This window comes from Taudactylus pleione, unplaced genomic scaffold (assembly GCF_031769625.1).
Source record: "Taudactylus pleione unplaced genomic scaffold, aTauple2 ptg000039l, whole genome shotgun sequence".
Taxonomy (NCBI): Eukaryota; Metazoa; Chordata; class Amphibia; order Anura; family Myobatrachidae; genus Taudactylus; species Taudactylus pleione.
In genome coordinates this window covers 12,621,850-12,636,498 of record NW_028284441.1, presented here as the reverse complement: position 1 = coordinate 12,636,498, position 14,649 = coordinate 12,621,850, and the positions used below count along the sequence as shown (strand labels likewise).

Below are 14,649 nucleotides of genomic sequence, written 5' to 3'. Positions count from 1 at the left end.
AGAAAGCCTTAGTTTCGATTATGTATATAAAACAAACAACTTCCCCTTTCTATAAGTCATGGATTATTATCAGGCACAGCCTGCGTGCTGGGTGCTCCAGGAAGCTATTATACAGCTTAGTGCTTCTGCTCTATGCAGCTGGTACAAGTGCACATCCCCAAACTAGTACACATTGCTTGTCTATTCATTAAGGTCGCCTATAGCAGTGAGAATACATACAGGGTTAATTCTTCTTGCATCGGTTGTTTAAATTTAGCGAGCAGTGTCATTTATTTATACTAATGTAATTGTCATAGAGTGCACACACAAGTATAGGAAATAGGTAGCTAGTACTTTACTCAAGTAAGGTTAAGATTCAATTCTGCATCGCCCTGTAATGAACCTTTTTAATGAATTGTCCTGACTTCCGATTTGAGGGGACTGACCGGTCATCTGGCAGATAAGAACCTCTGTATTTGTCAGATGTGTGCCACTAACAGATGCCCCTCCAATGCCGTGAGTACCAGTGGCAGGGAAGGAGAAGGGGGCTGTGGGTGGTGTAGTGCTGCAGGTGCTCGCCCCTGGGATATGTAGCACATATCAATGTGCCATGGCCATGTCCCCTTCCCCTGCACACGATGAGGTCAATGCATGAAATCTGGAGCACAGGGAATTGTACATGTAGCTGTACGTTACAGTGATCTGGTGTCATGAATAGGGTTATTAGAGTCATTTTCACATGTCCTAGGTTTGCTGGGAAGGTCTTGAAAAGAAGATACTGTAGGAATCGCAGAACACTGCATCTGATAACTTTGCTGGCTACGCATATAAGTAATTGCTGAGCATTCATTGATCACACATCATGACATGGGCAGAAAGTTTTCATTATGCTGATTGTGCAGAAAGTTGTAATTTGTACATTATGGACGTGGTGGATGGGCTTGTGGAGCTTGCTAAAGTGTTTATGTATTTTTATTTGTTGTATTAATAACTGGGGAGCCACTGTGGGTATAAAAGTTAGCTAAGAAAGATACATAGTAGTCTTAACTGGAACCAAGGAAACGTCACGGTGTCCAGCTTCAACTGACTAGCGACACATGTGTCTGATGGCAACGGGGCTCCCCGGACTGTAATCTGCTTGTCTGCTATTTAACTAAGTTAAGTGCATAGTTAACCATTTGAATTATTACAGTTTCTGTCTGTTAATTTCTCCTGATACAATACAACCCTCAGGAACCAAAGAACAATATTTGATATGACCACGGATAACATCTGGCCAGTAAGCACTTCAGAGACTAAAACAGTGAGTGCTGCTGGCCAATGAAAGTGCTCAGGTGTGAGCCAAAAAATCTGTCACATGATCCGCCAAAATCCAAACCTACACTGCCAGTAATTCCAGTAGGATAGATCAACTTTATCTCCAGAGGGAGTTTAAGCCCCTTTGCCAAAACAAACAGAAAATGTAATAATAAATTTACATTATCTGGGGAATATAATTTCTCGCAAAATGTTTATTACATTTTTTTACCTCAAAAATGGAAACCTAGTGACTATGGTAATAATGTATGCCTAATGGTAATATTTCTTGCCTCACATCAGGCCTACAATCTCAAATTCATTGACGTAAGCTATATTCTCTATTTGATTATTTAAAGTTGCATCTTGTGCTTCAGAAACTCCAGTATATATACACTGCTCAAAAAAATACAGGGAACACTTAAACAACACAATGTAACTCCAAGTCATTCACACTTCTATGAAATCAAACTGTCCACTTAGGAAGCAACATTGATTGACAATCAATTTCATATGCTGTTGTGCAAATGGATTAGACAACAGGTGGAAATTATAGGCAATTAGCAAGACACCCCCAATAAAGGAGTGGTTCTGCAGGTGGTGACCACAGACCACTTCTCAGTTCCTATGCTTTTTGGCTGATGTTTTGGTCACTTTTGAATGCTGGCGGTGCTTTCACTCTAGTGGTAGCATGAGACGGAGTCTACAACCCACACAAGTGGCTCAGGTAGTGCACCTCATCCAGGATGGCACATCAATGGGAGCTGTGGCAAGAAGGTTTGCTGTGTCTGTCAGCGCAGTGTCCAGAGCATGGAGGCGCTACCAAGAGACAGGCCAGTACATCAGGAGATGTGGAGGAGGCCGTAGGGGGGCAACAACCCAGCAGCAGGACCGCTACCTCCGCCTTTGTGCAAGGAGGAACAGGAGGAGCACTGCCAGAGTTCCTGCAAAATGACCTCCAGCAGGCCACAAATGTGCATGTGTCTGCTCAAACAGTCAGAAACAGACTCCATGAGGGTGGTATGAGAGCCCGACGTCCACAGGTGGGGGTTGTGCTTACAGCCCAACACCGTGCAGGACGTTTGGCATTTGCCAGAGAACAGGAAGATTGGCAAATTCACCACTGGCCCCCTGTGCTCTTCACAGATGAAAGCAGGTTCACACTGAGCACATGCGACAGACGTGACAGAGTCTGGAGACGTCAAGAAGAACGTTCTGCTGCCTGCAACATCCTCCAGCATGAACGATTTGGCAGTGGGTCAGTAATGGTGTTGGGTAGCATTTCTTTGGGGGGGCCACACAGCCCTCCATGTGCTCGCTAGAGGTAGCCTGACTGCCATTAGGTACCGAGATGAGATCCTCAGACCCCTTGTGAGACCATATGCTGGTGCGGTTGGCCCTGGGTTCCTCCTAATGCAAGACAATGCTAGACCTCATGTGGCTCGAGTGTGTCAGCAGTTCCTGCAAGACGAAGGCATTGATGCTATGAACTGGCCCACCCGTTCCCCAGACCTGAATCCAATTGAGCACATCTGGGACGTCATGTCTCGCTCCATCCACCAACGCCACGTTGCACCACAGACTGTCCAGGAGTTGGCAGATGCTTTAGTCCAGGACTGGGAGGAGATCCCTCAGGAGTCCATCCGCCACCTCATCAGTAGCATGCCCAGGTGTTGTAGGGAGGTCATACAGGCACGTGGAGGCCACACACACTACTGAGCCTCAGTCTGACTTGTTTTAAGGACATTACATCAAAGTTGGAGCAGCCTGTAGTGTGTTTTTCCACTTTAATTTTGAGTGTGGCTCCAAAACCAGACCTCCATTGGTCAATACATTTGATTTCCAATGATAATTTTTGTGTGATTTTGTTGTCAGCACATTCAACTATGTAAAGAACAAAATATTTAATAAGAATATTTCATTCATTCAGATCTAGGATGTGTGATTTTAGTCTTCCCTTTATTTTTTTGAGCAGTGTATTTTAAACAGTTAATCTGATCTCTGCTCTCTGTTCTTTGCTAATATACCAAAAAAATATACCTAAAAGGGCAAGCGTAAGGATCTGAGCGACTTTGACAAGGGCCAAATTGTGTTGGCTAGACGACTGGTCAGAGCATCTCCAAAACAGCAGGTCTTGTGGGGTGTTCCCATTATGTAGTGGTTAGTACCTACCAAATATGGTCCAAGGAAGGACAACCGGCGAACCAGCTACAGGGTCATGGGCACCTAAGGCTCAATGATGCACGCAGGGAGAGAAGGTTAGCCGGTCTAGTCTGATCCCACAGGAACTACTGTAGCACAAATTGCTGAAAAAGTTAGTGCTGGCTATGATAGAAAGGTGTCAGAACAGAGTGCATTGTAGCTTGCTGTGTATGGGGCTGCATAGCCGCAGACCGGTCAGAGTGCCTATGCTGACCTCTGTCCTCTGCAGAAAGTGCCTACAATGGGAATGTGAGCATCAGAACTGGACCATGGAGCAATGAAACAAGGTGGCCTGGTTCAATGAATCACATTTTCTTTTACATATTGTGGACAGCCGGGTGTGTGTGCATCATTTACAGAGATGGCACTAAGATGCACTATGGGAAGAAGGCAAGCCAGCAGTGGCGGTGTGATGCTCTGGGCAATTTTCTGCTGGGAAACCTTGGATCCTGGCATTCATGTGAATGTTACTTTGACAGGTACACCTACCTAAACATTGTTACACACCAAGTACACCCCTTCATGGCAACGGTATTCGCTGATGGAGGTGGCCTCTTTTAACAAGATAATGTGCCCTGCCACACTGCAAAAACTGTTCAGGAATGATTTGAGGAACATAATTAAGGGGCCCGATCTGGGCGCGATATTATTATTATTATATATTTCTGCTGCAGTCCCTCCACAATACATCTAGGGGATATAATTATTTGCAGATATCCCCCAAAAATGGGTATTATCAGGGAATATGCCGCAAATATTTAATGATAAAGATGCCCCAAACAGTTCAAGTTGAGCCACGGAGACCCCACCTTGTAACTTACAGGACTTAAAGGATCTGCTGCTAAAGTCTTGGTACCAGATACCGGGCACCTTCAGAGGTCTTGTGGAGTACATGTCTCTCTGATGGGTCAGAGCTGTTTTGGAGGCACAAGGGGGACCTACACAATATTAGCCATGTGATTTTAGTTATGGCTAATGGGTGTAATGTGGCCATACAATGATTCTTGTTTTGTTTAAACAGACGTATTTCATAGTTGTCTTCATACAAAATTCTAATGATCAAAACTATTAGTTCTCCACCAAACAGTGATAAATTACACAAATTATATTTTAATGTATAAAGACACTTTGGAGCTAAAACTAACAAATAAACAGGTAAAGAAGATAAACATAGATGTATTTCAAAACAAAATAATATATAGCCAATAATAAATCACAGTGATGTTACAGTATTGCACTGAAATAATTATGCTTCACCTCCTTGATGTAGTGAAAGTAAGACTCCGGGATACCGTGGATAAGGTTCACATTGGTTGACGCCCTTTTAGAATTACCATCCGCAGCTGCATCTGATGAAACGTTGCTCAACATTTCTCTTACCGACGAAGGGTTAAGATCGACATGGAAATCAGCAGAAATCTTGCAGTTATTTTTCACATCAAACAGAGCTAGACTGACAAAGAATGGCTCCACCTGAAAAAATAATATATTAGTGCCAGGGAGCTAAAGGGCTTTTTCACTTTAATTTATTGTACATGCTGTCCTGATACATTTGCTAAATATTCTTCTTTATTGATAATGTTTTATTCTTTGCTTTCCAGACATGCATTTACAGCAGCAAGCTGACATTTTATTTACATTGGATACAATGTCATTGGATATAACTGTATCAAAAGAGCAGCAAATAATATATAATATAAACACATAGCTGGAGGAATTTACTAAGAAAAATATATCAATGTTCACATTGGAAAACCCCTGTAATTTAAATTTCAATTAAACATCTTTATAATATTTGGTGATGGATTAGAGAAAATTGCTTGTCTCAAACAACACGATACACAAAAACTAAAAACCACAAATACACCTGGCTTTACAGGAACGTGCATTCATGCTTCATTATAGACATACCCCTGACCCACATGTCAAAATGAGGTGACCAATGTGATCAAAAACATTGAAATAAAAGCGTCAGCTCCCATTGCCCCTCAACCCCATCTCACCCCCAAACATGCTGCGAGAAATGTCTATAATGTATTTTATGTGTTGTAAAATTATGCCACTGCTCTGATTTCCTTAGTGGTGATGCAGGGTCCCTTTGTCCCCAGGACTACAGTGGTGGGGCCACAGCCAGGGAATGTCCAGAATGGCAGCTCAACTGTGGTCCCAAATTCTGAACACACTGAGTGGGGGAATGAGTAGGCCTTCGTTCTAGTAGCTCATACTGTATACTGCTCTAAATACTGCTCTAAGGAGCAAATGTGTAAATCCTGAAGGGGAACTGTAAAGAACCACAGTCTAGTTCCAAAAGCTCTACTGGACAACTGCATAACTGCAACCTGGGATCTAGCTGCCAGCACTAGAGTGCATAGTTAGGATGGACGATGCCCCCTCCATGCCACTGAGTGTAATGTTAAACTAGAAGCATGGTATAATTCCTTTGTGTTGGCATGGATCATTTGCCCACAACTGGAAGCAACACGTAGGTGCTCAGTGGACACTTACAGTCAGTGAGTGTCGCTGATTTGCCTCATTGCTCTAATAGGAATGGTCAGTGCCAGCAGTTTATTGAAAATAAGAGAAATCCAAAGCAATCTACAAACCTACAGAGTGTCAAAATAATTCAACCCAAAACTAGGCTAACATTCATTTTCCTGGGGTAGTTCCATAAACTATGAGGCAGGAACGTAACCTAAGAACGCACAATATGGACAAGTAGGTACACAAATAAAAGAATAAATAAAAAAGCTGGGTAGATCGCTTTGTTAGGATTTTGCCCCTGCTAGAGCCAGAAGCCCCTAACGTGGGATTCATGAGCCCTTTAGATTGCAATATTAACATCCCAGTCTTAGTTTTGAACTTTAAAACTGAAAATTAATTTATACAAGTAAAGTACTAAAGATAGAGAAATTCTGATTACATACTACATATTTTTATCATATTTTCTCTCAAGGGACTTGAAGTGGAAACATACTTATTATAAATTTCTGTAATGAGTTGGAATATCGCAGCCAACCGTATTATTGCAGAGTTTCTGGCTGAAAAAGATGTCACATGATTGCACGTGAGATCATGTGAGGCACACATCCAATCGTGTCACACACTTCAGCTATAAAAAATGCTTTATTCTTACCCGACCAATGGTGATATATTTCATAATCATCCAGGGTGGTACAAACCCTTTTAGAAGCACATTTTAAGTACCAAAGTCATAAAATATACAGAGCATCTGCTATTTTTATTTTCCTTATATATTGTCACTTTAAGGGAAGACCCACTGTGCGAATGAGAAAATGTCCACGAGAGCCTATAAGTTCACTAACGATATTCATTCATCTACACATTATTAGTCAGAGTAAGGCAATCCTAGAGGGTAGAAACAGCACTATTACTTGGATAAAAGAAAATACATACATTAGTCAGGGGACCTTCAGCATTTTCCGTCACATTCCCAAGGATATTAAAGCTCAATTCCTGGCAGCTGACTATGAAACGATGGCTGCTCTTCTCTTCAAATGGCCGTATGTCTGGCTCAATGCCAGAGAAATCCAACCTCTAAAAGAAATAGGGAAAAAAGTATATCAGTCCCGTTGCAAGTGTATGAGCCAATTTCACTCTGGACACTGCGCCTGATACAGAGCTGTACGCTTCTGTAGCCGCTATAGCTGTGCCAAGATATGCAAAAGCCGCAGGAGGCTGCGTATGCGCAAATAGAAAAACATTGGAGATGTATGTAAACCGGTGGGTTTGCGTATATATCTCTAAATAAGGCCCACTGTACCCAAGAATCATTAATATTGTTACGATACAAGTCTTTGCTATAAAGTCACTAAAACGATCAGACCAAATATGTTTTTCAGTGACTTTTACAAAAGAGACATTTTAATTTATATGTGTTTGCTTAGCCAAAATCCAAATGTAATACTTCAATATATGCTATTACTATTCTAAGAGTGTCCAGCTACTACAGTCAATTAGTAAGTAATGGCAGGATGTATGGTTCAATGAATCAGTCTATAGCAATTGTAAATCATTTTTGCGTAACAATGTCAGCATAAATGGTAATGTTTCAAGAGAAAGCAGAAAAAGTGAAATCAAAGTTAATTGGCTTTTCTCAAAACATAGAACATGTAACATAGAGGTACTGTATGCCATCACAGTACAGTCACATCTCATTTAAAACATTTTTTAAAAGAAGTAGCAGCATAAAGGAGAGAAAATCAAATGTTGCATGGTATTAAGTGGGGGAGTTGTGTCTAGCTCAACCAAAGGATATATACTATTAAATGGGTCCACTGCTACCTACATGCATGATGAGAGGGAGTTTATTTGGAAAACAAACTTCCAACTATCTCCCTTAACGAGAATACGAGTTACCCTGAGTAATACAAAGTTAGCAAAAGCAATGCAGTGGCACAGCTTACATCCCTGGGCCACAATGCACATAACCTTCCCCCCTCCCTACTCCTAACCATAAACCTCCCTCCCCGATGCCTAAAGCTAACCTCCCCCCATTGCCTAAACCTAACCACCACCCCCTCCCCGCACCCTAAACCTATCCCTCCCCCCATAGTGCCTAACCCTCCCTCTAGTGCCTAACCCCTAACCCCTCCCCTAACCCTGCTGCTTATTTTCGGGATGCCTGCTGTTAGGATGCCAACACCGGGATTCTGACAGGTGTCGGGATTCCGGTGCCGGCATTCTGAGCACCAGAATCCCCGCGGTTTAGATTATGACCGCATCCCCAATGCACAATATGAGCCCTGTATCCCTTTCAATTTCCCACCCATAATAACACAGCAAAATAAACAAATTTACCAATGGTGTCTGCCTTCAGTATATATAGCAACATTTCATATAACTAGCTGCGTTGGTGCTTCCATGTGCACAAAGAGAGGAGAGAAGTCAGCTATCTTTGGTAGGTGACATTTATAGGAAACACAGTATTTGGAGTAACATGTGCAGAAGCTGCTAATCGCTATTAATATTTGTCATTTGGGATTAACATTACTCAAAGATGCAAGGCTGCACAAAACCATAACAACCAATCTGCAATTAGCTTATATCTGTCTAGTGGTTAGTCAAATTTCTGATTGGTTATAATGGTTTTACACCAGGGGGTAAAGTGGAAATGTTGCCCATAGCAACCAGACTCTAGCTATTATCTTCTAGAAGGTGCTAGTTAAATGTTAATTAGAATCTGATTGGTTGCTATGGGCAACATCTCCACTTCTAATAACCCGCACTTTAGTAAATATACCCCTAGGAGTGAACAAGTGTATGTAAAGTGTGTGTGTAAGTGTGGAAGGTAGCTCTGAGCCCAGGCTGCCATATCAATGCTCTCTATTTATAATCTATGACACCAAACCAGGAGAAGCGCAATTATATCAACCGGGAAAATGTCATCAGTTATCATTTAATGTATTAATCGCAGTGGTAAACATCCATGTAGGTGCATTTAAAAAGATAGACGGACTATACTCTTGAATTATTTAGAGATAAATGCATACTGAGCTGCTAGTATGCCTAAAACATGTCAATATGGGCATTAAAAAGTGATGATCAGCTCACTCTATAATATCCCAATTTTAATTATAGTTACAGATTCCATTCCTTGTAAGTAAGGTGTGTATTCCATTTTTCAATTATGTTTATGAATTTGACGTACGTGATAATATATTCCCACAGCTTGGCTGTAGAGAACACTTTCCTATTCTCCTATTCTTGTAGCAGCTACACTAGTAAGAATAATAGTATCAGTGGGAGGGATTGAGACACACTCAGCCAAACAGAAGCAGTCCTCGTTAAACTCAAGGCACTTAATGTCCAAATTAAACAAACATAAATTTTCAAACTTTTATCATCCTCATTATCATGGTTTACTGTAAGATGCTGCCAATCTCTGCCATGAAGTCATTACAACAAATTATACATAAATACAGGACAAGCATATACTGTACAATGCTGACAAAGGGCCTGATTCAGAGCCGCTCGTATGCGGCCGCTCGTTCGCTCCGAGCGATGTTTGCCCAACTGCGCATGCGTACGGATCGTTATACGCATGCGCGAACCAGTCAGTGCGGTCGAAATTCATGTGCTTGCAAAATAGCGAATGCCTGATAATTTGATTGACAGAAAGAGGCGTATGTGGGTGGTAACAGGGGAAGGTGCTTGAAAACGGGGAGTGGAGATCCGAACGCAGGCGTGCTTAAAGGTCAAAATGGGCATTTTATGGGTGTGCATAATTAAAACAGCAGCGTCATTGACCACGTCACTGGGTTATTTTATAGCCCGAACTGCTCGCAAAATTGTGGTAGCAAAAACCAACCACAAGAATAGCGAGCAGTTCATACGCTGGTCGATGTACTCGATTAATCTAATAAATAGCGGACATGACGTAGGATGCGAGCGGCCAGGTAGCGTAGTTTCCCAAAAAACGACTGCAAGTTTTGTTCGCTCGTTCAGTCCTAGAGGCGTGAACAGACCGCAAAGAGCGAACGGTTCATTTGAATAGCCACCCCTATTTTCTGGACGAGCGAGCGCTAATTGCGTCCGGCTCTGAATCAGGCCCAAAGAACCCTTCTATTCCCTTTATTTATAAGGTTTTCCACCTCTTTACACTCGCGATTTCTCCTGATGTATTGTATGTCTATATTACACCGAGATGCCAAACATTACCCAATATTCAAGATATGTTATCACCATATCCAGAGTCTGTGAACAGAAACCGTAAGCCATGGCTTATGTTGAGCCTGTCTGCAAATGTTCTACAGGACAGGTGACCAGAGCAAGCCTTGCACCAACCAGCTTGGACGGGATGTAGTCAGGAAGCAGACTGTCTAAATGCCGACCACCGGCTTCCCAACTGTCAAATGCCAGTAAGGTACTAATGACAGGCGTCGAAAACCCGATGCCTGTCATTAGACCTACGCCGGGAGCCCGACGCCCGGCATTCCGAACGAAGGTAAGGCGGGTGCGTACAGCCAAGGGGGGGGGTGGTTGTAGGTTTTAGGGCTCCCTGAGAGACTGAGGGTTAGGCCCCCCCCGGGAGGGTTAGGTTTAGGCTAGGGTAAGGGGGGGTTAGGGTTAGGCACACCCGGGGGTGGGTTAGAGTTAGGCACCCCCGGGGGGAGATTAGAGTTAGGCACCCCCGGGGGGAGATTAGAGTTAGGCACCCCCGGGGGGAGGTTAGGGTTAGGCACCCCCGGGGGGGAGGTTAGGGTTAGGCACCCCCGGGGGAGGTTAGGCACCCCCCCGGAAGACTTAGGTTTAGGCACTTAGAGGGAGGTTAGGGTTAGGCACTCGGGGGGGAGGTTAGGGTTAGGCACCCCTAAGGGAGGGTTAGGGGGTAAAATAGGGTTAGTTATACTTACCTCATTAGCGATCGGGATCTTTACCCCTGCCGGGCTCCCCCTGTCAGGAATTGAACCATGCGGCCGATGGTAATACATACTACACCCGCTTGGACAGATCCGTGTTGCTTTGGAGCTGGACGTCATGTTGCTTTGGAGAAAGACTGCATTTGCAGTATGCCAGCAATAGGGGAAAGCAGCATTTTTGTATTTACCGTAATCCATTTCTCCAATTTCATGTTGGAGGAACGTTGGGGTATAGCTAGTGGTGTGAGGAACCTGGCACTTTAAAACTAAAATTAGGGAAAACTTGGCCAACCTGAAGATTAAAGTAGTGAACCTATTGCACTCACACTAGGAAATATATGGGTCCCCCAGACCCTATGCTAATTCATGGCGGAACATGTCTTCTTTATTTCAACATGGTCTGGACCACATTATAAATGAAACCTTTGAGAAAAAAGGTCATATCGTACTGGAATACACAACGGATGGACCATACCGAGGAGGTACTGAGAACTACTATAAGACCTCCTTGTTCAATCTGGTGTTACCAGCATAATATGGGCTGTCTCTCTCATTATCCTTCTAGAACACCTGGTAGCTCTGTTACAGGTAGATAAAAAAATCTATAGGGACAACCCTGGCATCAACTGGTTGTGCAGCTGGGTCCCTGGTCCTAAAGCAGTATTACTGTTCCCTGTGTTCTTCCCAGATGCCTTAATGTGTGTATGGCAGAGGATGTAGGGATCATTATCATGTATAAAGATCCTACATACTCAGGTAGTCAGGCCTCCCAGAAGATGTTTACCCCAGGAATGAAGAGGACATAGCATTCTGTCCATCTGTGGATCCAGCTGATCTAATTTCTAACCTGGGCACTGTCACGATCGGGCACTAGGGATACCTCTGTAGAGGTCAAGAACCGGGGGGATTAGGGTGATAGAGCAGCAACTGATGGGGGTGACAGTGATAATATCTTCCTATTGCGGAGAAACCCAGGTTTGGCTAGACCTGTCAAGAGGCGGGGAGTCTAACCAACTTGGTGGTCTTCACCAGTGCCCCTTCCTATTGGGATTTGGGTTTCGCAGCACCAAGTTAGCAGATCGCGGCCCTCTGGACAGGTACCTGAGAGTGGCAGAAGACAAAGATATAATACTAGAAATGGGATGGCACCGGATAATGGAGTGGCACTGGAAATACTGGAAATGATTCAGACGCTGGTTTGCTCTGGGAAACATGGGAGGACCTGAGGCTGACTTCAATGGAAAAGATACAGTAAGTCCAGACACAAAATGTACTTTGAAACACCCGAGATCCAGACGCAGCCTCACTCTGGGTAACACTAGAAAGGCACACGTGGAGAATTAATTGGAACACTGGGGATCCAGATGCGGACTTGCTCTGGGAAACACAGGGAATATAGACACAGAGGTGCACTGGGAAATACCGGAGATCAAGACGCAGGCACAGACACAGGAGAATGACACTGGGAGTCAGTACACAGATGCTGCTGTACTGAGTATCCATGCTGGTGATTCAAACACAGGCATAGGAGAATGACACTTGGAATTAGTACACAGCTGCTGTGCTAAGTACGCCCGCTGGAGATCCAGACGCAGAACTGGTGTAGAAATTGTTAAACTGGAGTTTCAGCACAGAGCCAGGCGCTGACATATACACAGGAGAATTAGATGCAGATTAGTGCTGAAATAGCTAAACTGGTGTTTCAACACAGAAACAGTGCTGACATATACACAGGAGAACTAGATGCTGATTAGTGCTGGAGATTCAGCACAGAGACAAGTATTGAAGAAATCACTGGAGGAGTCTGATCCTGGGAAACAGTGAAAAGAGTCACTGGAAATAAACAGCAGAAAGCTAGGAGCGAATCCAGACGCTAGGGTATAACACTAGTAGGAAAGAATGTGGAACTTGAAAAGCTGCAACAGCTAGTAAACACAGTCACTGGCAAAGCGAAGTTAAACAGCAACTTCCTGTTCCTGGAGTCAGGCTAAATACCCTTAGGTAGTTGGTCATTGAATCAGAGGATCAGCTGAGTGACCTCAGGACTACCATTGGGAGAAACAGGTGATATGGACTAACATGGCTGCGCCCATGCCAGCCACCACGGGAACCAGGACGCACGCACGGAAGCCCTAGCAGACCCCGGGGAGAATACTCAGCCACCACTCATCACCTCCACTCTCAGAGATTGAACACCTAAGCCCAAGGACGCCGGTGCGGAGGTGAGTAGCGGCCAATCCCAGGCCGCATCCTGACAGGCACCTTATGTGCCCCCTTTTGGTGACTTAGATACGCCACGGCCATGGCATTGTCTAACTGGATCTTTGCAGTTGACCACTGTAGAAGAGCCTGAACACTGGTCAGGTCAAGGAATTCCACTCTCCCTCTGTTCAGATGGTCGACGCATAACCACTAAGAGAGCAAGATGTGTTCTTGTGAAGACAAATTGATGCACTGGGGTAGATACAGATGAGACTTGTTTCATTTTGAAAGGAGGTTGCACTAGAACTCCCTCAAATTGAATCAGCACACAGTACCACCTTGAAGGTGGACACCATCCAACCTAATACTCTCATGCAGCAGAGAATTAAGGCCAGCGTTCAGCACAGATCTGAGCTTGGTGTGCAGAGGTAGAAGTTTATTTGTGGGAAAGAAACACCCAATGTATTTGAATGTTGAAAGGCCTACTCAGCATATAAGACGGAGCCATTATGGAATTGGAGAAATTTGAATATCCAACCGTGGATTTCCAACACCCGATACATCACCCTGACCTGGGCCAAAGGACAACCTGAGATGGTGCCTGGATCAGGAGACTGTCCAACATGGGATGAACTTCACTCTTAATGTTCTCAGTTGAGCAAGCAAGCTTGCCCTAAGCTCAGAGTAGACTCTGGGTGTGGTACAATTACCCCTTCACCCTACTGGAGACCATAGATCTAAATTAATCCCTTTTTGAATGTCTATGCCCAAATATTAATTTTTCAAAGACCTCAGGATGAATATGGAGAGGAAGGATTTATCTGGCTGATGAAAAGTTGAAATAACTCTCCACAACTTTGGTTCCTATAAGATAATACAGTTGGCCTAATGGCTTTAAAATGTCTTTCGTGACCTGCAAGAAGACCTATGGTAAAGAAACATTGTTAAAGGGGCACTGAAGGCTTTACTCTGTACATTCTCAAGGCAAACTGCTCACTCGAGCTCCACACCAAAAGTTGTCACTAACCACTTGTCCCTGAAGGCTCCTCTTCTAGAGGCCCTAGGGTGGCAAGGATGTCCGTCATGCCGTTGGTTTGTTTACCGGTCTGGAGGCTGGATGGCAGGCCATCCATGCCTGTTTTTCAGTAGATCGTACACCCCAGGGTAATTGAACCAGGAACAGAGATAGTTAGCAGCTGTGCTACAGGGAAATCCTCCAAAAGAAGGAGATACCCTTGTATCCTCTCAACACTAGGCAGGGGATAATAGGAGAGCAACTGTATAGACTCCTGGAATATTTGGTCTGTGCAGAGACACATCTCACTCAAAAAGTGAGCAGCCATTCTTTAACTGCAGAAAGTAATGCCACAACCCCCTGTACATAACCTGTATCATCCTCACTAGTGAGGAAGTCTCCATATGAGAATGACTGAAAAACTGGAGACATAACATGTGCAGGAGATGATAAATTAATGTAAAAATTGTTCTAATTCTAGTCAAACTTACCTTAAAAAGTACTTTAATTAATATGATCATTCTCTTATGTGACAGCAGCTTTGACATTTCTAGCAAGATTTTATTTCATATTTGA

General features: G+C 43.7%; 1 protein-coding gene across 1 annotated transcript in view; it reads right to left on the bottom strand.

Annotated features, from left to right (window-relative positions):
- DOCK11 (dedicator of cytokinesis 11) overlaps positions 1–14,649 on the bottom strand; it is a 362,537-nt gene that overhangs the window by 280,793 nt on the left and 67,095 nt on the right. Inside the window, exons 11-12 of the mRNA XM_088453072.1 lie at positions 6,892–7,032; positions 4,735–4,950 (exon numbers count right to left, since the gene is read on the bottom strand). Of these exons, the coding sequence (XP_088309198.1) occupies positions 4,735–4,950; positions 6,892–7,032 (357 nt within the window). The remainder of the gene's footprint in view (positions 1–4,734; positions 4,951–6,891; positions 7,033–14,649) is intronic.